The sequence below is a fragment of the Pseudocercospora fijiensis genome, assembly GCF_000340215.1.
Source record: "Pseudocercospora fijiensis CIRAD86 unplaced genomic scaffold MYCFIscaffold_2, whole genome shotgun sequence".
NCBI classification, from domain to species: domain Eukaryota; kingdom Fungi; phylum Ascomycota; class Dothideomycetes; order Mycosphaerellales; family Mycosphaerellaceae; genus Pseudocercospora; species Pseudocercospora fijiensis.
In genome coordinates this window covers 4,893,904-4,913,507 of record NW_006921533.1, presented here as the reverse complement: position 1 = coordinate 4,913,507, position 19,604 = coordinate 4,893,904, and the positions used below count along the sequence as shown (strand labels likewise).

At 51.0% G+C, this 19,604-nt stretch overlaps 8 protein-coding genes across 8 annotated transcripts; 4 read left to right on the top strand and 4 right to left on the bottom strand.

Annotated features, from left to right (window-relative positions):
* Positions 1-1,173: 1,173 nt before the first annotated feature.
* Positions 1,174-2,118, top strand: MYCFIDRAFT_214218 (uncharacterized protein; the record flags this gene model as incomplete). The annotated part of the gene is made up of 1 exon (XM_007925473.1): positions 1,174-2,118. The coding sequence occupies exon 1, from the start codon at positions 1,183-1,185 to the stop codon at positions 2,116-2,118; it is 936 nt and encodes a 311-aa protein (XP_007923664.1). The 5' UTR covers positions 1,174-1,182.
* Positions 2,119-2,719: 601 nt separating this feature from the next.
* On the bottom strand, positions 2,720-4,211 carry MYCFIDRAFT_210483 (uncharacterized protein). Its single transcript, XM_007925472.1, has 3 exons — positions 3,741-4,211; positions 3,000-3,584; positions 2,720-2,940 (listed from the first exon to the last, which is right to left on the bottom strand). Exons 1-3 carry the CDS (start codon positions 4,133-4,135, stop codon positions 2,841-2,843), a joined length of 1,080 nt encoding a protein of 359 aa, XP_007923663.1. The 5' UTR covers positions 4,136-4,211; the 3' UTR covers positions 2,720-2,840.
* Positions 4,212-5,157: 946 nt separating this feature from the next.
* Positions 5,158-6,765, top strand: MYCFIDRAFT_84506 (uncharacterized protein; the record flags this gene model as incomplete). The annotated part of the gene is made up of 4 exons (XM_007924716.1): positions 5,158-5,170; positions 5,223-5,267; positions 5,325-6,242; positions 6,296-6,765. The coding sequence occupies 4 exons, from the start codon at positions 5,158-5,160 to the stop codon at positions 6,763-6,765; spliced, it is 1,446 nt and encodes a 481-aa protein (XP_007922907.1).
* Positions 6,766-7,251: 486 nt separating this feature from the next.
* MYCFIDRAFT_202487 (uncharacterized protein) lies at positions 7,252-8,046 on the top strand (the record flags this gene model as incomplete). Its single annotated transcript, XM_007925471.1, has 2 exons — positions 7,252-7,407; positions 7,475-8,046. Coding segments are annotated over exons 1-2 (630 nt in total), but the record flags the coding sequence as incomplete, so codon positions are not given.
* Positions 8,047-9,318: 1,272 nt separating this feature from the next.
* Positions 9,319-10,087, bottom strand: MYCFIDRAFT_45204 (uncharacterized protein; the record flags this gene model as incomplete). Its single annotated transcript, XM_007924313.1, has 2 exons — positions 9,319-9,761; positions 9,838-10,087. The coding sequence occupies 2 exons, from the start codon at positions 10,085-10,087 to the stop codon at positions 9,319-9,321; spliced, it is 693 nt and encodes a 230-aa protein (XP_007922504.1).
* Positions 10,088-10,665: 578 nt separating this feature from the next.
* Positions 10,666-12,140, bottom strand: MYCFIDRAFT_45480 (uncharacterized protein; the record flags this gene model as incomplete). Its single annotated transcript, XM_007924337.1, has 3 exons — positions 10,666-11,639; positions 11,696-11,865; positions 11,932-12,140. The coding sequence occupies 3 exons, from the start codon at positions 12,138-12,140 to the stop codon at positions 10,666-10,668; spliced, it is 1,353 nt and encodes a 450-aa protein (XP_007922528.1).
* A 687-nt stretch (positions 12,141-12,827) lies between these two features.
* MYCFIDRAFT_84502 (uncharacterized protein) lies at positions 12,828-15,566 on the bottom strand (the record flags this gene model as incomplete). The annotated part of the gene is made up of 1 exon (XM_007924715.1): positions 12,828-15,566. The coding sequence occupies one exon, from the start codon at positions 15,564-15,566 to the stop codon at positions 12,828-12,830; it is 2,739 nt and encodes a 912-aa protein (XP_007922906.1).
* A 292-nt stretch (positions 15,567-15,858) lies between these two features.
* MYCFIDRAFT_172126 (uncharacterized protein) lies at positions 15,859-19,574 on the top strand (the record flags this gene model as incomplete). Its single annotated transcript, XM_007925470.1, has 3 exons — positions 15,859-15,910; positions 15,963-19,536; positions 19,562-19,574. The coding sequence occupies 3 exons, from the start codon at positions 15,859-15,861 to the stop codon at positions 19,572-19,574; spliced, it is 3,639 nt and encodes a 1,212-aa protein (XP_007923661.1).
* Between the last annotated feature and the right edge of the window lie 30 nt (positions 19,575-19,604).

Here is a 19,604-nt window from a genome sequence, read left to right as displayed (position 1 = left end):
TAAGTTAGCAGCGATAGAGGTTAAGAATAGAATATAGACCGGCTACGAGGGCGCGGCCTTTAGAAGGGAAGCGTGTATTAGGACTAAAGAGGTTACACGTAATTGGCATATAACTAGGCTCGAGTGAAGCTAGGGTCTTAATGCCTTAGGCAGGGCTTAGCGCTTAGCGTTAGGCTAACTAGCCTACCTTCCTCCCTCTCCTCTTAGATCTCTATCGAATACTACCTGTACCTACTACTACCCTATCTACCTGCTAACATACCCTTCTTACATATCTCTATTTAGAAGTTAGTAATTTAGTATTCTATACTTTAAACTATATAATTTATCGGGGGACTAGTAGTAGAAATAACTAGTATAATAGCTAAATCTATAATAGCTAGATAGTATAGCTTAAAGCTATTAATCTCTAAGAATTATACTACTAGACTTACTAGCTAGAGGATAACTACTAGTAATTAGGGGGTTATATATAATATATCTAGGCCTCTACTAAGGTAGTATATCTATTCTTTTAGTATATATTCTATATATAGCCTAAATAATTAAATTTTATTTATATATTTTAAGCTAAGGTTAATAACTTTTACTACTAGTAAATTTACTACTAAAGTCTAAATCGCTATTTTAGTATATAGCTAAAGTCCTATTCTCTCTTACTATAGTAATTAGCTAAGTAGTACTTAGTATTTGCTATAGATATATTTCGTTTTCTAACTAAATATTTAAAGCCTACTAACTAAGAGTCTAAGGGAATTAATAGCGCGCGTCTAGACTAGCAGCAAACTACTACTTAGATACTAGTACTTATACTAAGCCCTACTAAACTATATACTATAGCTAGAACAAACTACTATATAACTTAAAAAAGCATAACTATAATTAAGAATTGTAAGATTAGTAAATTTTCCTTTATAAACTAGGGCATAGATATATATAGAAACTAAAATTATAATATTCTCTAAAACTAGTATCGTATTCCTAGAACCTTATAGATAGCTATATTATATATAATATAAACATACCTAGGCCTATAGTTGTAGAGTCTAAGAGCCTTTAGCTATCGAAGTTTGCTAGCCTCGGTAGTCGAGATATATATACGATTAGTAATCAAAACAAATACATTGCAAGCTGCCAGTCTTGGAACGCGATAGTGGTCCACAACACTTCCTAGTTGCCAAAATGTCGCAAGAGGAGAGTCTCAATCGGAAAGAGAAGAAGGCGCAACGAGATGCTGAGCGTCAAAAGAAGGGCAAGAAGCGAAAGCATGCCGAGACAGAAGAGCCTGAGGCCGTGCCAGCGCAAAATGCAAAAATCGACGAAGACCCAGCTGCGGCAGTGAAGACAGAGAAATCGAACAAGCGCAAATCAACCAGCGAAGAGCAGCATCCGGCCGATGCCGCCGAAGAAGCGACAGCGAAACAGCCAAAGAAGAAGAAGCGGAGAAAAGCCAAGTCTGAACAGGACAAGCCCAGCAAGAATCGCTTCATCGTGTTCGTTGGCAATCTACCGTACAAGACCACCGACTCCTCCCTCGATAAACACTTCGCCAAACTCAAGCCATACACTCTTCGCCACCGAACCGATCCCAAGACCAAGAAAAGTAAAGGCTTCGCATTCCTGGAATTCGAGAACTACGACCGCATGAAAACATGTCTAAAGCTCTACCATCATTCGCTATTCGATCCGGAAGCGATTGAACGTGGCGAGGCACCTATAGAGCCTGGCGCAGAGACAACGGAACCCTTACTCGCACAAGACGAGGCGTTCAGAGGCAGACATCACAAGAAGAAGGAGACAGCACGCAGAATTAATGTTGAGTTGACGGCCGGTGGAGGCGGAAAGACGGATGAGAGAAAGGAGAAGATCAAGGCTAAGAATGCGAAGTTGGATGAGGAGAGGAAGAGGAGGGCGGAAGAGGAGAGGAAGGTCAAGGAGAAACAGGCGAAGGAGGATGCTAAGGCGGGTGTGAAAAAGGAGAAGAAGAATGTCAACGGGGAGAAGAAGACCATTGTGAGAGAGCTCCAGGAGAAGGCTGCGCAGAGTGAGGCCGAAGGTGGGGCGGATGATAGCCATGGCATGCATCCAAGTCGTATGAGGATGCTCAATCGTCGATGAGGGTAATTATTTGGGGATCACGGCTACCGTAAAGCTTTGTTCGTGGGCGAGAAACGCAACCTAGCCTGATCAGTGTTAAGATTCAGAACATATATTTTGGATCAAGGAGGATGATTCCTGTGCCTGATCTCCGCTTACACGACCCTTATATACCCGCTTGACGAGGGCCTTTATATGTGATGTCGCATCGAGTGCAGGAAGCGGAGTCGCGTCCTTGTTGACGACAAATCCTGCCTTCACACGAGGGGACTGTCCGAGTAATTGAAGAGCCATCGGCCATTGTCAACAAGAAGAAGTCATGCTTGCACCCATCGATCTCATCCGTATATTCCTCTCTGATAAGCTCGTACTTGCCAAGTTTTGGCAACACCACAGCCCAAATCAACCAGTATACGCCATCTCCGGCGATAATACCCCAGCCGACCAAGCAGTGGAAGTAGTATGGCAGCGTCTCATAGATGTACAACACCAACTCTGATCTGTCCCTCCGCAGCGTTACTTGAGGATGGTTCCTTCCAGTGATAGCCGCCTCTCAAGCCAAAAAGAACTACTGCAAGGGTATCGTCCATGAGATTCAGCAGAGTCGAAGCGCACAAAAGGGCTACTGATCCAAGTCATGTCATGCAATGAATTCATCTAAGAACTAGCTTTTGCTCTGCACTAGCCTTAACTCGCTCAAAATTCACCCTGTTTCAATGCTCATCAACAGAAACCTAGCACATTTACAGCTGGTTCGCAGCGTTGAAATCCTCGAGGGCCACGGCGACACGCTTGGTCATGGTCTTCTCACCCTCGCGTACCCACACTCTTGGGTCGTAGTACCTGTTAAGAAGCAGGGTCAGTCAAATTATATGCAAGTATTAGGTAGGAGCAAAGCATACTTCTTGTTTGGCTTGTCCTCGCCGTCTGGGTTACCGACTTGCGAGCTGACGTAGTCCTTCTTCTTGATCATGTAGTCACGGATACCCTCGGTGTAGGCGTATTGCAAATCGGTATCGAGGTTGACCTTAACGACACCATAGCTGATAGCGTCGAGGAAGTCCTGCTTGCTGGATCCTGAGCCACCGTGAAAGACAAGGAACACTGGCTTCTCGTCCTTGGTGCCTTCCTTCTCTTGCACGTATTTCTGGTGCTTCTGAAGGAGCTCTGGCCTCAGCTTAACGTTGCCTGGCTTGTACACACCGTGAACGTTGCCGAAACCAGCGGCGATCGAGAAGTATGGCGAGATTGGTGCAAGGGTCTTGTAAATCTCGTAGATATCCTCTGGCTGAGTGTACAGGGAGTTGTTGTCGACATCCTCGTTGTTGACACCATCCTCTTCACCACCAGTGATACCAATTTCCATCTCGAGCCATTGCTTCATTGGTGCAGCGCGCTTCAAGTAGGCAGCAGTGGTCTTGATGTTCTCATCGACGGCTTCCTCGGACAGATCGATCATGTGGGAGGAGAAAAGTGGCTCGCCGTGCCTGGAGCATAAAACCGTTAGCAAAAGTCTGAGTGACCCCAAACGCAGACCCCGAGACTGTGCTACTATCTGTGTTACGCAGGGCGCGGCGCTCATTCTGCCGCGGAGTTGGAGACAGACAAATGAGGGCTTTCACCCTTCACTTCGCTTCACTTACTGCTTGAACCAGGCCTCATCAGCGTCGAGCATGCCGTCGAGCCAAGGAAGGAGCTTCTTTGCGCAGTGGTCGGTGTGGAGGACAACTGGAACACCGTATGATGGTGCGACAGCGCGAATGTAGTGAGCTCCAGCGATTGCACCGGCAATGGAAGCGCTCTGGTCCTTGTTGTCAATGCCCTTTCCGCAGAAGTAGGCGGCACCACCCTGGGACATCTGGAGGATGATTGGTGCCTTGGCGACCTTTGCAGCCTCGAGGGCGGCGACCACGGTGGAGGAGGAGGTGACATTGATAGCTGGAATGGCAAAGTTCTTCTCCTGTGCGTACTTGAAGAGAGCCTTCACATCATCGCCGTAGATGACACCAGACTTGACCTTGAGGATGGATTGGGCCATGATTGCGGCTGTCTGCTTCGAAATTTTTGGGTGAGAATTGAGTTGTGAGAAAAGCACCGTAATGGCTTGGACAGTGTTCTTGGATTGGAATTGTGGAAGGAAGAGACCGGCTACATGAAGGAGAGTGAAGCACACTCAGTTTTCGTCGCTCGCCTTTCATCATACCCCCACTAAGGTCTCAGCGGTCTCAGCCCCGCTGCGCTATGAAACACAACTTCGGTGTTTAATCGTCACTACCGCTCCGAACAATTGGCCGTCTAGGCATGCGATAGCATGTCCGCTGCGTGGTAAAGTAAGCAAAACCGCTTCGTCCTGATAGTAGACTGATGCGCAGCTGCAGCTCAGAAAACTGAGATTTGCAAATTAACTCTTTCACGTCAATCCACATTGATGTCCGCTAGCTAGCAGCCCTTAATACCAGGACGTGGGTACACAAATATCAACGCTCCGGTTGTCTCTGCACGTTTTGCCGTGGCCACACTCCAAGTCATGTAGGCTCTACGACATTGCACGAGCTGCTCCGGTTTTGACCGACACGAGTAACCGAGTCCCGACTGCGAATGCAAGCCGGCTGTTGTCTTCTCACTTTGGTGGCTGCAAATATGATCACAATGCTCCATGAGCGAAAGGAAGCATGTACGTCAATATTGCTTTTGCAGAGTCGCGGGATGATTGCGGCGCATATGGATTGTTGAGGCATTCGGTCCGGGATTTTGTCGCTGCGATGACAGCCACTCCCCGTAAGAGCCCACAAGGAGGCGATCAGGATGTCCGTCTAATCATTACGGAGCAAGTCTCTCTTGCCAAGACTGTTCCTCGTGAGATGTCGAATTGCATGTACCTACCAGCCGCGATGAGGTCAAGTTTTGCTTAGGGTAGCGTCAGAAGCTTGCGGCTCAGGCACTTCGCGCTAGACCTCGCTTGACGCTCCAAATTTGGCTAGACAGAAACTTTGACTGAAGATTGAAGAATCTCATAGCGTGTACGCAACAAATAGTCGAGCATTATCATCGCTATCCACCATGTTGTGCGCAAGTATGTTGTCACGTCCATGCCCAATTCGAATAGATACTAATCGTGTATGCAGTCTCCGGCGAAGCGCCAGAGCATCCTGTCGCAAGCCGAAAGTCCGGTCAGTCACCATGCGATTCACGACCGCGAATGGAGCAGTAGCTTACAGTAGGTATAGGCAATGTCTTTGAGAGACGACTGATCGAAGCTTACATCTCTGAGCATGGCTCCGATCCCGTCAACGGAGAAGAGCTTTCGGCGGATGACTTGATCGATCTCAAGCAAGCGCGCGTTGTGAAGCCCAGACCGCCGACCCTCACCTCAATTCCAGCCCTCCTCTCGACCTTTCAAAACGAATGGGATGCGCTTATCCTGGAATCCTATCAGCTCAAGCAGCAGCTGGCAGAAACTAGACAAGAGCTGAGCACTGCTCTTTACTACAACGATTCTGCGCAAAGGGTTATCGCGCGTCTGCAAAAGGAGAGAGACGAGGCTCGAGATGCGCTTTCGAGAGTGTCTGTCACTGGTGCTGCGAATGGCGTAAATGGTGCAAATGGAGATGCCATGCAGGTAGATAGCCAGGCTCTCTCAGAAGTGGCGCTTGCGACCATCGATGAGACACAGGCACGACTTTCTTCCACTCGGCGCAAGAGGCCTGTACCGGAAGACTGGGCGACCGCCGACGAGATACAATCTTACGACATCAGATCTACTGTGGACACGCAATTCACAGGCGCCAAGTTCCTCGCTTCGGACCAGTCTGGAGACTTTTTCCTCACGGGAGACTCAGATGGCACAATGGGCGTCTATGATCTCTCTCAAGGCACTTTCACTACTCGAACAAGTCTCAGCGCCGGCGCGATCCTTGGTGGTGCTTGGGCTCACGATAAGCAAGCCTTATCTACCTCTTCTGGTGCTGTTGTAGTCGCCCAGGATGGTGCGATTAAGGGCAAGTTTCAGCAGCACGCAGGTGCAGCTACGGCGGTAGCAGGACATCCCAGTGGCAAACTTTTGGTCTCCGTTGGCTATGACAAGAGCTACATCATCTACGACCTTGACTCCATGAAAGTTCTTACACAGGTATACGGTGATATTGGTAAGTAACAATGAGCCGTGATGTTGTGCTGGTCCCGCTAATGCATAAGATAGAACTTACCACCGTTGCGTTTCACCCTGATGGCCACCTTTTGGCAGCTGGAGGATCGGATGGTTCCGTGCGACTTTACGACGTCAAGACTTCACAGCTGGCGCACACATTCCCAGCACCCTCTGCTGCAACACCAGTCATCGCCCTGACGTTCTCAGAAAATGGCACATGGATCGCTTCGGCGAACCAAGGCCAGAACATACTTACAGTTTGGGACTTGAGGAAACTCAATGCGCTTAAGACCATCGACATTGGGTCAGCGGTCACTGGCATTGCTTGGGACTACACAGGTCAATATCTCGCAGCAGGCGGACCTGGTGGGATCGTGGTATCACAGTACTCGAAGAGCAACAAGTCTTGGAATGAGCCGCTGCGCAGAGCCGTGAATGTTGCAGACGTCAAATGGGGCGCCAAGGCAAAAAGTCTGGTAGCGCTGACTGGCGAGGGAGCTGTCAGCGTCATCGGCTCATAATCCACAAAATGCTTCGTGTGATGAGAAGGCGGCGTTCAAGGCGTCAAGCGAGCTGCAAGAAAGCAGCCTCATGCATGAGGATTGAACATGTGTGCGTGGGGACGGAAAGGAATTTTGTAGCATAGTCTCACGAATACCACGGCGATAACTCGCGCTTGAAGCCGAGAGCTTGCCACACACCTTGTACCTGGTTTCATCTCGCATAGTTCCGCGTCCGAGCACGGCGAGCAGCAACAACGCCGGCACTTTGTAGCAGAGGGAAGACGATCTTAGGAATCCTATCAGCAGCAGGGAGCAGCATAGATTGGGAAGAAGAAGCTGTCTGGGCGGAATCTCCTTTTGCTTCACGAAGCCTTTGTTGTGGAGTCGGCAGTGGTCACTGGCCAGGCTTGCTGCTTGACGCCACTTCCTCCTCTTTCCCTTGCCAACGCACGCTCCCTTGGACAATAATTGACTCCCGCTTGGACATCACAGCACGGTCAGCATCACACCACGCGCATGAGCTGCTCGACAGCGTGATAGCAATCTTGACCGCAACGCCGAGTGTCCAACGCCATTCCTGCTGAAACAGCATCTCTCGCTATGGATGGAGGCTCTGGATCCGATGGTTGGCCGCACCTCTACCGACGAGAGAGTGCAAAGGTAAGCTAACACCTCGTTCTCCGCCGCTTCCCTTTCGCGTCGTGATCGTCTGACAATGTGATTGCAGAGGGAATTCACAATGGCAGAACCTAGCACCAGAAATGCTTCACCAGACTCGCTATTTGTATCCGAGCACGACGAACATTACACGCATCCTGAGCACGCATCGCAACGAAGACGTCTATCGCCGCCCAGACTCGCCCTTCCAACGGGACGGCACTATCCTGGCGACGGCTATGATTTGAGAAGACCAGTAATGTCGTCAGCGAGCATGAGCCAGAACACGCGAGATCCTGATAACACGGTTGTGATTGACCTCACGGATGAGGCAGAACCGCCGCAAGCACCACAGCCATCACTTTCACAACCTGCACAGGGAGAGGGTGGTGCAGGCTCGTTCTCGGCACGGGCAACGAGGGGTCCAAGATTTGGGCGGAACATAATTGACGTGGAAAGTGAAGGTGAAGAGGAGGGTCACAGCACACGGTCATCTGCACGGGTACCTCCGAGAAACAACTACGACTCTCTCTTTCCTCGTTTCAGCACCCAACGGCCGCAACCTCACCCACAATTTTCTGTTCTTCGGCGACCTCACAGACCCACACCACCTTCCATCAACATGGACGATGTCGAGGACGTAGAGTTCCTTGAATCGCGGCCTGCATCTCAAGCACGAAACCGACCAATATCACGAGCTCCACGCAGTGTCACTCCGTACCCGAACGGCCAGAATGAGCCTATCGATCTCACCGGCGACGACGACGACGAAGTGATGCATGTGGAATCGCGAGTCCGACCTGGATTGAATCTCGACCGACCTGCTGCGGTGGCAGGAACTAGGACACGAAGCATTATGGACGGATTTCCAGACGCACTCGCCGGTCTATTCGGTAGTGCAGGCGGCACGACAGCTCGGCTGTGGAATCGCTTGAATGAAGTGGCAGGTGGCCAACCAGGTCCTGCCGGATACCACGGACACAGAAACGCACCCCCAAGAGCTCACATTCACTTTGGGCCTGCGCGAGTGGGGATGCAGATGGAATTAAATCTTGGTGGGATGATGGACTACGACACTCCTGCGTTCGACATGGGATACCAAGGCGCTAATCGGCCTCCTGAGCCGAAGTACGAGCCACCGAAAGCTGCAGAGAAAGGCTTCACGCGAAGTCCAGGAGAAGATGAGATTGTTGTTTGCCCAAATTGCGGCGACGAACTCGCGATGGGCGACAGCGAGCAGAAGCAGCAGGTTTGGGTGATCAAGAAGTGCGGCCATGTAAGTGATTGGCCTTGGTAATGAGGGTCTAAGGCCTGTGCTGACTGAACTAGGCATATTGCGGAACCTGCGCGGAGAACAGAACGAAAGTCGCTGCAAGTCGCGCCAAGGGCAAGGGCAAGGGCAAGGCTCTGGATATCGGTACATTCAAGGTATGTGTCATCGATGGCTGCAACGCACCAGCGAGCAAGAACTCCATGGTCCACGTCTTTCTGGGCAGCTAGTCGGGCCCAAGATGAGGCGCTTGACTTGTGCGGAAGTTCTTTTTGCGCTCTGTTCTTGCGAAATACCACACTTCGTAGCTGCATTTTAGCGAGGCGTTTTTGGAGATCAGCCCTGGCTCGGGCTGTGTATGTATGAGCATTTGGAACAACGGTGCAGTTGCGGAATACCTGACATAGGCATTTCGGTCTCAATTGACTGCAACATTCAGAATCGTTGGTGTTCCACCTGTGAGAATGAGCGCTTCACTGCTGCGGCGTTGCCATCAAGCCAATCTTTGCTCGTGAGGCGAGCTGTGAAGCTCTAATTAATTTTCCTATCCATCATTTCTCTCCTTGTTCCCCAGAAATCCTCATTATCATGCACAGCATTCACATGTGGTATGTTCCAAATGTCCCACCTCAACGATCGATTCCTCACATCACCTTCTTCTTACCCTGCCAGTCACCCCTCAAAACCTTCCGTCTCTGCTTCATCATGTGTGTATACAAAATCCACGCTCCAGGCACATAAACAAAAAGTATCCCCCTGAGCACCCACTGCCAAGCCTGGTTATAACGCTTCGCAGGCTCAATCGCCTTCCAAACTAACCAACATTCCGAACTTATACCCATAGGATAGAGGACGAAGAAAGTATTGTATCGTAACCAGATCAAGAAGTTTGGGACTTTGCCGTACAGGAGGTTGAGGGCGAAGTATGAGTAGCGGATGACTTCGGTTATACTCCATGCCACCAGCATACTTGAGTAGGCCGGTGACAGGGAGGTTGTTGCTGGGAAGGGATAGGCGATGAACCAGACGAGGAGGAAGCGGGAGGAGACTTGCATTAGGGTAGTGAGGAGAGGGGCGCGGACGAGGCCTGAAAGAAAATGGTGATACTTAGCTTTTTACTTGGCTTGGTTTTCTGATGATGTTGGATTTTCCTCTTCTCTTACCGATTGCTGCATGTATAACTTCTAATCCTGCTAGTGTTTGCGTCCAGCGGGTGAAGTTTGCTGTTCCGGCGAAAACGCTTTGGTAGCCGTGCAGAGAAGCTATGAGGAGGACGCGACCCAGGACTACGGTCCAGAGCAGGGCGGAGATGGAGTTATAGAGGATTAGGTAGGCTGTTTTGGGGTTGGAGGGGTTGGGACTTTGTGATTGCTTGGCCTTGGGAGGCTTTTGAGAGTGGTTTGGTCCGTCCATGATCGGAAGTGGACTTGGGTGTGGCTATGGCGATTGATGAAGCTTGAGAGTGTTGAAGTTCTGTGTGAACCGGGAGCTGTGGATGAGCTAGGGGGCCCTGGGCGGATGCTGCCGAGAGAAGTGGGGGGTCTGGGAGTCGTTCCTGTTCCTGCATCGCCGCTCCTTTTGGTCACTGACAAGATGACAGGAAAGACGCTGTTCGTTACAATGCAGGAAGATAACTGTAACAGTCAGTGCTCGAGAAATATCTTCATCCACCGAGAGCTCGTCTGACAAGTAACCTGACTTCACTCGCGCTACGACTGGCATTCGTTGCAATATACTATCTTGACGACTGCCCAGAGTACCTGGCAATGTCGTATACATGGAGCCGAACAGGTCAAGAAGCCCTCATCCAAGTTGACGGACAACCGCACAGTGTTCAGCTCCATCGCTTTGATGTCCTGCAATTGGAGAACTCCCATTTCCAGGCTCCCTCATCTAGATTTATGCCATCTGTACAGATCAATTCAATAACACCGAGAAAAGTTTCCAAGTGTCTCTGATGGGCAACATCTTGGGGGAAAGGCCTCGCCGTCTCAAACCAACCCAAAACAATTGGCGTAGTAAGTCACAGTCCCAGCCCAATCCGCAAAAATCTTCGTCGCGCCGACTTTCTGCGCAATAACATCAATCACCGTAAACTCATCCCCATCATTATCGATCAAATTCGCCACACTCGAATAATAATACCCTCCCCCGTCAACTTCCAGCGGACCACTACGTTCAAAACTCCATGTAATAATCTCCAAACCCGCTTCTTTCGCAGCAAGAGCATACGAACTAGGCACGATCTCCCCAGTCTCGTTGTTAGCCGTGATGAGTTGCCAGATACTAGGGGAGATGATTTTGACTCCCTTTGATGCGAGATCAGGGAGAGAAGCGACTGCGACATCGTATCCATCGGTTGTAAGATCGGCTCGTTCGTCGAGGTAAACGGCTTGGACACCGTATTCGGGGGCGTTTTCAATCCAATAAAAAATGTCGTCTGGGAGGAAAGATTGGAGCCAGACTCTACTGGCGTCGATCCCAGCTTCGTTATACGTGTCTACGATTTGTTGTATGAAATCTTCTTGCGTGTAATTTCCTTGAAACGGCATGGGGATTTCCGGTGTTTTAGCTTCGGCCGTGAAGTTCAAGCCATAGCTATCGATTAAAGCGATCTGTTCTTTGAGAGAGTAAGGTTCTGCGCAGGAGTAGGCATACATGTTCGTTCGCCAGTCGGGAGTGGAGCCTATTCGGCCCATGTATTGTGAGGTGTTCACTGCGTTGAAAGTTGTGGCTTCCATTTCTGCGCATAGGGATTTGAATTCGGAGAGTGTGATGTCGGAGGTACAGCATTTGGCCGAGGCTGCTGTGCCTGTTTCTGGATCGTAAGGAACGAAAGGTTCAGAACATTTTGCTGCGAGTTCGGGGTGGGCGAGGATGTCGGTCGTGTAATGGAGGTCGCAGTTCGAATGGCGGCAGACGAGTTCGAGATCCGAGGTGAAGGATACGTCGCATTCGATTATGCCTGAGGATATAATCAATTTCTGCTCTCAAAAATGGTATGAGCTTCTCAATACGGACCAGCGCCCATCCGTATCGCGGCTTTGTATCCTTCTTTCGAGTGCTCTGGGAACATCAAAGGTGCACCACGATGCGAGATCGAGAAGCTGCTCGTCTTGAGAGGATCCTCAGAGCAGGATTCCAGCTTCTCCTTCAAAGGGCCATCGTCCATATTATCGACCAGATAATATCTTAAAAGAAACACAGTCAGTCAGTCGACACATTAACGACGAGCTTGGCCCATATCTAAGACTCACGGTCTTGGTCCAACCTGGACATTTAATGATTTATTGCCTCCATGTCCCCATTGATCTGGCTTCCCATCTCCTCGTCCTGGCTTTTCATGCCATGCTTTTCCTTGATAGTTGTCCCTTGTGCCCCAGTGACTTCCCCACTGATCACGAGGCTTTGGAGCGGCAGCTGCAAGGCCTATGCCCAAGCATACCGCAGCGAGCTGGGTACGCATTTTTGCATTGACGATACTTTCTACCACACGTATTCCAAGCTCTTTCAACGCTCAATGGATGGATAGATACGTTCTGAATGAGAGAGACCGGCCAAGGTTTTGACAGATCAATGGGGGTAGTAGCATACAGAGTGAGGATACGAGCTGTATAAGTTCGAAGGTCGCACAGACTTACAATGTTGCTTCTTCTCAGCCCTGGAAGACATCATCACCGCAGCCGTTCCTGCAGCTCGACTAGCATCCCAGTCTCAGCTCTCTATCAAGTAACGCGAGATTTGAACGGAAATCTTTGCGCGCGGCTCGGATTGGATGAATTGCAGTTTGACGGCTATCATGCACAGATGGAGACCGAAGAGACTGGTCCAAGTGCTTCGACGGTGCGGTCTGTTGCATCTGCGATCGGTCGAATCCCATGTTTCTGGCATTGGTCCCTCTGGGCAACGTCGGCCAAGGTCTAGGCAATTTTTCGGCGTTACACGTGCTGAAGCTTGAGGTGGAGAACACGCGAGCAAGCGAGAGGGTTCTTCGGTTGCAGCTTGGGTGGTCTCATAACGCGCGCCACAATTTCATGGCAAGGTCGATGGTCTTGATGAAGAGGAAGATGATTGTGCTTGGGAGACAAAAGCGTGTGAGGTGCAGTAGTTGTCCGAGGCCAGCGTATTTGCGGGCACGTTACCACCGTGTAGTCTAAATCCTAATCCTCTCGAAGCTGTACTTTCCGACACTTTGACTCTTCTGCTTTGCTGTGAGAACTTTGCCTTTTCGTGCTTCAACTGTCTTGCTGACAGTCGGTGGATCCATTCTGCCGCCGAGCGGCATCAGGGTCGCTTCAGAAGCATTCTCCGGCTGCTCTTCTGGCCCATTACGTTTCCTTTTGTGAGATTGGAGTTGTTGCTGCACACTGGCAGCAGTTCTCTCGATCTCTTTCAAAGTGGTCTCGAGATTCTCTGCAGCAAACATGCCTTCCATTACAGCGCTTGTCTCGTTGATGAGACTGTAGAGAAGGTCATCTGTGACAAAGCGATCACCGCTGAGGCCCACGGTCCATCCACTTAGACCAATAGCGTCTACTGCGCAGCTGATCAATTGAGCAATAGTGCGGATGCCTTGGTTGTCCAGAGATAGCTCTTGCGCGCTTGGGTCAATTCCTATGGCAGAGTCCTCGATGCCATCATACGTGAACGTCCAGCCGCCATTAGCGAGCTCGACCCGCATGATCTGGATCAAGAAGATGATTTCGGTCTGAGACATTTGGGCGCGAAGTGCACCCGAAACATCTTTGTGATCAAATTGCTGCAGGCGGACCAAGCATTTCCGGAAGGCAGTGCTTCGTGTAACACCAGCATCCATGAGGTTATTGGCTCGCTCGATTTCGCGCATAGCTGCTGCTTCTTCGGCTTCCAACTGAACTTCAGATTTTTCTGCGTCGTCGCCATCGACCATGTCAATGTCTCCATTCGTAAGAAGCTGCTGTGGCCTGGCCTCGTCCTTCTCCTCGAAGGAGTCAATCAACACCTTGATAGCCTGGACCACTTCAGGTAGCTCCCAAAATGCGGGTAAAGAGAATAGGTTACACAGCAGGTCAAAGCTAGCATCAGCGTCTCCAATTGCGTAAGCTATGTCGCCGGGCAGCACATGAGGCTGAGAATGAAAGCCAGCAGCAGTCCGAGGTAAGGCATGCTCGATTTCAGGAGCCGTAAGGTAGCCTGCCAACGCAAGCCATGCCAGGATGTTACGAGATGCCAGAATGAGCTCGAGATGCTTCTGCCCTATCTCGAGATGGCTTTCGATTGTGCGCCACGCGAAAATCTTGCCTAAAATATAGACAGCCTTCTTATGGTCGATGTGCTGTGGATCGTAATGCTTGGGGAGCAGAGCCCAAGGCGCAAGATGCACAGGAGAATCACCGTTTGCATGGCCATTAGTCATTCTCTCTTTGTCTTCGCCTTTTTTGTGAAGATGAAGATCTTTGGCGACCAGCTTTTCAAGGCCCTCGATGTCTTCGTGTTCGAGAAAGTGGTCGACCTTGCTCACCCAGGACTCCCATTTTCGACGACGCTTCTCGTTGGTCTCGGTGCTGTCAACCTTCTCTGAGAGATACTTTCCCTTGCCTAGCACATCAAGAAGCAAAGGGCCGGCATTTCTGGAGCGTCTTACATCTTCCAGTCCATGGCCAACTTGCATTGCAAGCAGGTCGTGTCCTCTGAGAGCGGTCACAATGCCCAAGTCTGTGAAGCTTACAATGAAGCGCAACGAAGATTGCGTCTGCACGCCATCTCTATCTCGGGAAAGCTCGAGGGATGACAAGACGGAGCCATACTTGGTGTCGTGCACAGCAAGACGGTGTTGTGAGGCTGTGAGCACTGACGCGCTGGAGAGGCGGGCAAAGGTATCAACGGGTCGCTGGCCAGGACGTCCGTTTTGGAACACCATTTTTGGCAGAGTGCCGGAAAGGTCGAAGACAGTAAGCCGACCTTTGCTGTGTTGGTGTAGAGTTCCGGCAGGTGCATTCAGCTCGAAGCGAGATTCCGCCGGGACAAACGTTCCAGGCAGGTCGTATCTCACAGCCTCCTGAATGGGTGACCTTTGCGACTGTAGGGCGCTCGACCCAACATTTTTCAAAGCATGAATGCGCACCTGCCGTCTGTCCTGCAGGCGCACGACTTGGCAGAGTATGGCAGGTGCCGATTCAGCGATGCCTTCGGTATGCAAGGATTCCAGGAGCGCTTGTATATCTTCTCGCCCGCGGAGGAGCCCTCGACGAACGCTGTCCAGGTCGGTCACCAGTGAATGCTCGACCTCGACCTGATCCTCGCTTTTGTGTTCCCATCGTGTTCCGGAAAGGTCGGCTGATATGCATTCGACGCTCCCACTCTTGTAAGACACCAGAAGAGGAGACGCACTGCCCTTTTCTTCTGAGCTCGGTATGACATCCAAGCTCTGTACATCGCCGTGGCCGAGCTTTCGTTCTCGTTTTATCGGTGCTCGAGGCTGGTTCTCATTGCCGTGCCACTTGCTCGTGTCCTCGACATAGCTGACGATCTTCGCTTTCTGATCGGTGATGCTGCTGCGCTCAGCCCAGTATGTTCGTCTTTGCGACGGCCTGGGCTTTGGTCGCTTGCAGTGGATCGAACACGGAGCAGCAGCCAGGTAGGATTGTGGTGGCAGAGCATATGAGCGGGTCGTACTTTGATTTTGGACCTGCCATACCGTCAATCTTTTGATACTGACCATACCGCATTGCATCGATCGTACGTGGTATATGTTCACGCTCTCGCCATCCACAGCAACCACAATTTCATGCCGTTTTCTCTTCCGCGATCCGTTCAAGCTATGCACCAGTCCGGTGTGCGTCCTGCCATTCTCCGCATCGAATGGCTTGGGCAGTGTGGCTATCACATATGGCTCCTCGATCGATCTAGACATTATGGCATGCCTCGCGCTGCCTCGTATGTACAAATAATTCACCGCTTCTGCCGTTGATGCTTCTCGCTTGCCATCTTCATCTGAAATTCTTCCCGAACTTTGCTTCATCGGGCCGACGATCCTCCGTCCGCCTCGCGTGCCCGTCGCGTCATCTTTCCCACGCACGCGCCGTGCTTCATCTCGAGTATTGCTTGTCAGACAAACAGTATACAGCCACGAGGATCAACAGTACGGCACCTATATGAGCAATGTTAGGAGACATTGAATGGCAGCAGTCTCTGTTTACCCTGCCATGAGCGCAGAAAGTGAGAAGAGCGTGCATCCCTTCTTCAAGCGAGCCAACGGTCTGCTCCTACAATGCCACGCTGACGAATGCACGACGCTGATATGATTCAGGCATCCACAATGAAAGACCGCGCAATGTCGTCGAAATTCCGAATAGCGAGAGTTCTGAGCCATTGATCAGTGAGGGACCAGAAATACCAGAGGCCAAGCCGAAACGAGCCACGAGCAAGCGCAAAGTGAAGAATGAGCAGAGCGAAGGCAAGAAGAAGAAAATACAAAGGACACTGAGCAACATCGCAAATCCAAAGGGTACGGTGGAAGAAAGTGATGTGATAGACATCGTCGCTTCCGAGCATGCTACGCCCAGGAAGCGCAGGCGAACGAGTGAGCATGAGTTGATCAAGGTAGGCGCACAAGATGTGGGAGATGCCATCGTACAAGTGGAGAGTTCGAGTCCTGCTCGGCAGCTTCAACACAGATCGTCACCGCAAGTCATCATCCCAAGATCATCCCCACTGCCAAGGTCGACGGACACAATCGTGGAGCCTTCAGATCATGACGAGAATAATATTCCGTCTGACCCAGCTCTTCCAAGTACCCCTCCCAAGAAACTGCTGCGACTGAATGCCAATGGGAGATTCAGCTCACCACCATCGAAGAATCCAAAAGATAAGCCGGAGCCAGAACTAGAACCGCTGAAGCGTCGCGGGCGACCAAGGAGATCTGCGGCTGCAGACGTGAAGCGAGAACTGCTCGTTAAACTGCACTATGATTCAGACGATTCATCGAGGACCTCACTGGGCGACCGAATCTCGAGGATCCTGGCTGGTGAAGAGACGGTGCCAGTCAATATTGTTGATGATGAGCCTACGTCGCGAAAGAGAGCGAGTCGCAGGCAGGCATGCGGCAAAACGACGACGCCAAAGAAAGCAACTCCCAAGAAGCCACCGCACCCTTTCTTCAATCGCGAGAAGCCAAAGGCACAACCTGTGCTCAAGCTCGAGTCTCCGCGCAAGACTTCTGCGGTAACACCTGGCAAGCTTAGGATGCAGGCCATGTCAGAGCGGCCGAACGATGCACGAGATATCCAACCATTCGGGTCAGCATTGCTCAAAGATCGTCTCATGGTTAAGCATCCCGGTGCGAGGGAAACCCCCTTTCCAGATCGAGAGCAAGCCCATGTGAGAGGATTAGATTCCAACCATGTTGAGCCACCGATGAAGGAGTTCACACTAGACATGCTCTTCTCTCGACGCAAGCGAAAGCAAGCAAGCCTGCCCCTCCCGCCTCAAGAATCGATATTATCTCAGTTCGCATCGCGACTAGAGCCAGAATCGGAACGACTGCAAAGATCAGATGGTTTCTGCGAGCCTAGCGCCCGTCTAAAAGTGCCTGTGCGTCTCGTCATGTCGGGACAAGATATCGCAGAGAGAGTATCACGCGAACTTTCGATGCCGCTGCAGGATGCAAGTATTGATGAGCTCGCGTCCACTTCTTCCCAAAGTCCAGGTCATCCAGCCCTGCGAAGAATGTACGAAAGAATACCATCTATGCTTACTGCACTTGACGAGTCCAAAGGCGAGGCGCATACGTGGACGCAAAAGTACGCCCCTTCTAGCTCTGCTGATGTGTTGCAGCCAGAGAGTGAAATTGTAATTCTGACTGACTGGCTCAATTCGCTCGCTGTGCAGTCAGTGGAAGGAACTGGAACTCACATCAAGGCCTCCATTCTCAAGCCGGAAAAACAACCCAAGCGGAAGAGAAAGAAGAAGCCAGACGACCTAGATGATTTCTTAGTCGACAGCGATGAAGATGCGCATGAGATGAGTGAGATCGCAGATTCCGTAAATGTCACTCCCATGGGGTCACGCAAGTCTTTGAAGAGCATTGTGCAGGTCGCTGGAGATGGCACAAAGCTGAGCAATGCCGTGCTGCTCAGTGGTCCTCATGGCTGCGGTAAAACAGCGGCGGTATACGCAGTCGCTAAAGAGCTGGGGTTTAAGGTGTTTGAAATAAGTTCAAGTGAGCGAAGAAGTGGTAAAGATGTGCTGGACAGAATAGGTGACATGACTGAGAATCATCTTGTCAGGCATCACGGTTCAGAAGCAGGAGAAATATCGGGTCCGGAAGAGCCCAGCCATATGGACGAAGCATTTCAGAAAGACCTTCAAAGTGGCAGGCAGGGCAAGATGAGTGCCTTCTTCAAGGCGACCAACAAGCCAGTGGCAAAGCCAAAACAGCCCGAACCAAAGAAGCTTATGAAGGAGAAGGCGCAGAAAGCTGTTATCGAAGCTTTGAAGAAGCCATCCAAGGATCAGCAACAGTCAGTGATCCTGCTCGAGGAAGTCGACATCCTCTTCAAAGATGACAGAGAATTCTGGTCAACGATCCTTAAGCTCATCAGTACTTCGAAGCGACCGTTTATCATGACCTGCAACGATGAAGATCTGGTGCCGCTACAAGCTATGTCTCTTCACGCTATACTGCGATTCAGGCAGCCTCCCTTGGACCTCGCCACTGACTACATGCTACTCACTGCAGCTGCGGAAGGCCATTTGCTAAAACGGGGCGCGATTGCGAGTCTCTATCAACATCATGACCATGACCTGCGTGCATGTATCATGGAGCTTGACTACTGGTGTCAAATGGGCGTGGGCGATCCTCGAGAAGGGCTGGGCTGGATATTTCAGAGATGGCCACCAGGATCTGACCTAGATGCACATGGGAGGAAGCTGCGTGTCGTTAGCGACGGCACGTACAACCAAGGCATGGGTCTCACACCAGCACATGATCCGACAGCCGAGGACGCTGTGTGGTGGGCTTGGACTGAGTTTGGTGTTGAGCCAGCCACGGCTCTTGGATTGACTGCATATAGCGAAGGTGCGGAAGGCATTGGACGTCCGGACGGCACAGAGGCTTCTCGTGACACCACTGGAGAGCGGAAGGCCCTAAAAGTGCACACGAGGCTGGCAGAAGCTTTGAGCGCAGCAGATGCTTGCACGGGTTATGCGCTTCCGAGTGACAGGCGATTCGACGCGACGTATCCCGAGATGTCAGACAAAGTCCGAGGACACTACATCGAAGGCATGGCGCTGCTGCAGACTGATGAGCTTGTTGACTACTCTGATGTGAGCAAGCATCTGAGGGTTTCTTTGACGACTTCTGTCTACAGATGCTACGACGCATCCGAGCGCCTCAATGCTGAACACATCTTGGCCAGCATACCCAAGAGCAAAGCTACGGTCACTCAGGCGCTCACACGACATTCCTTCGCCTGCTTCGACGCCATATCCTCGCCCGCCGAGATCTCGCTGATGAACCCAGGTCTACAGCAGTCAGCATTTGATGGCCCACTCAGCACCATAACGCAGGACTTGGCACCGTATGTCCGATCAATAGTGCAGTACGATCAGGCTTTGGAGGAGCAACGCGAACGACTTAACCTGATTACTTCAGAAGGTCGGCAGGCCAAACGTGCACGAACGACTCGCGCAGCACGAAGCGCGCTTGAGGGAGGTCAACGATCTACGACGAGACGAGAGAGATGGTTTACAAGAGATCTAGATGTGCAAGCTGTCCTGAACACAGCTGGCAGAGACTGGCCAAAGCTCGAGAATCTAGCACTGGCATCGCTTGGAGAGGCTTCTGCTACAGAAGGCGCAGATGCGCCTGCTTCAAGTGCAGAGTAGTCTTTGTTGGTACACTGCAAGCCATATGATATAGGCATTTGCTGACTCGGTATTGTTACATGCT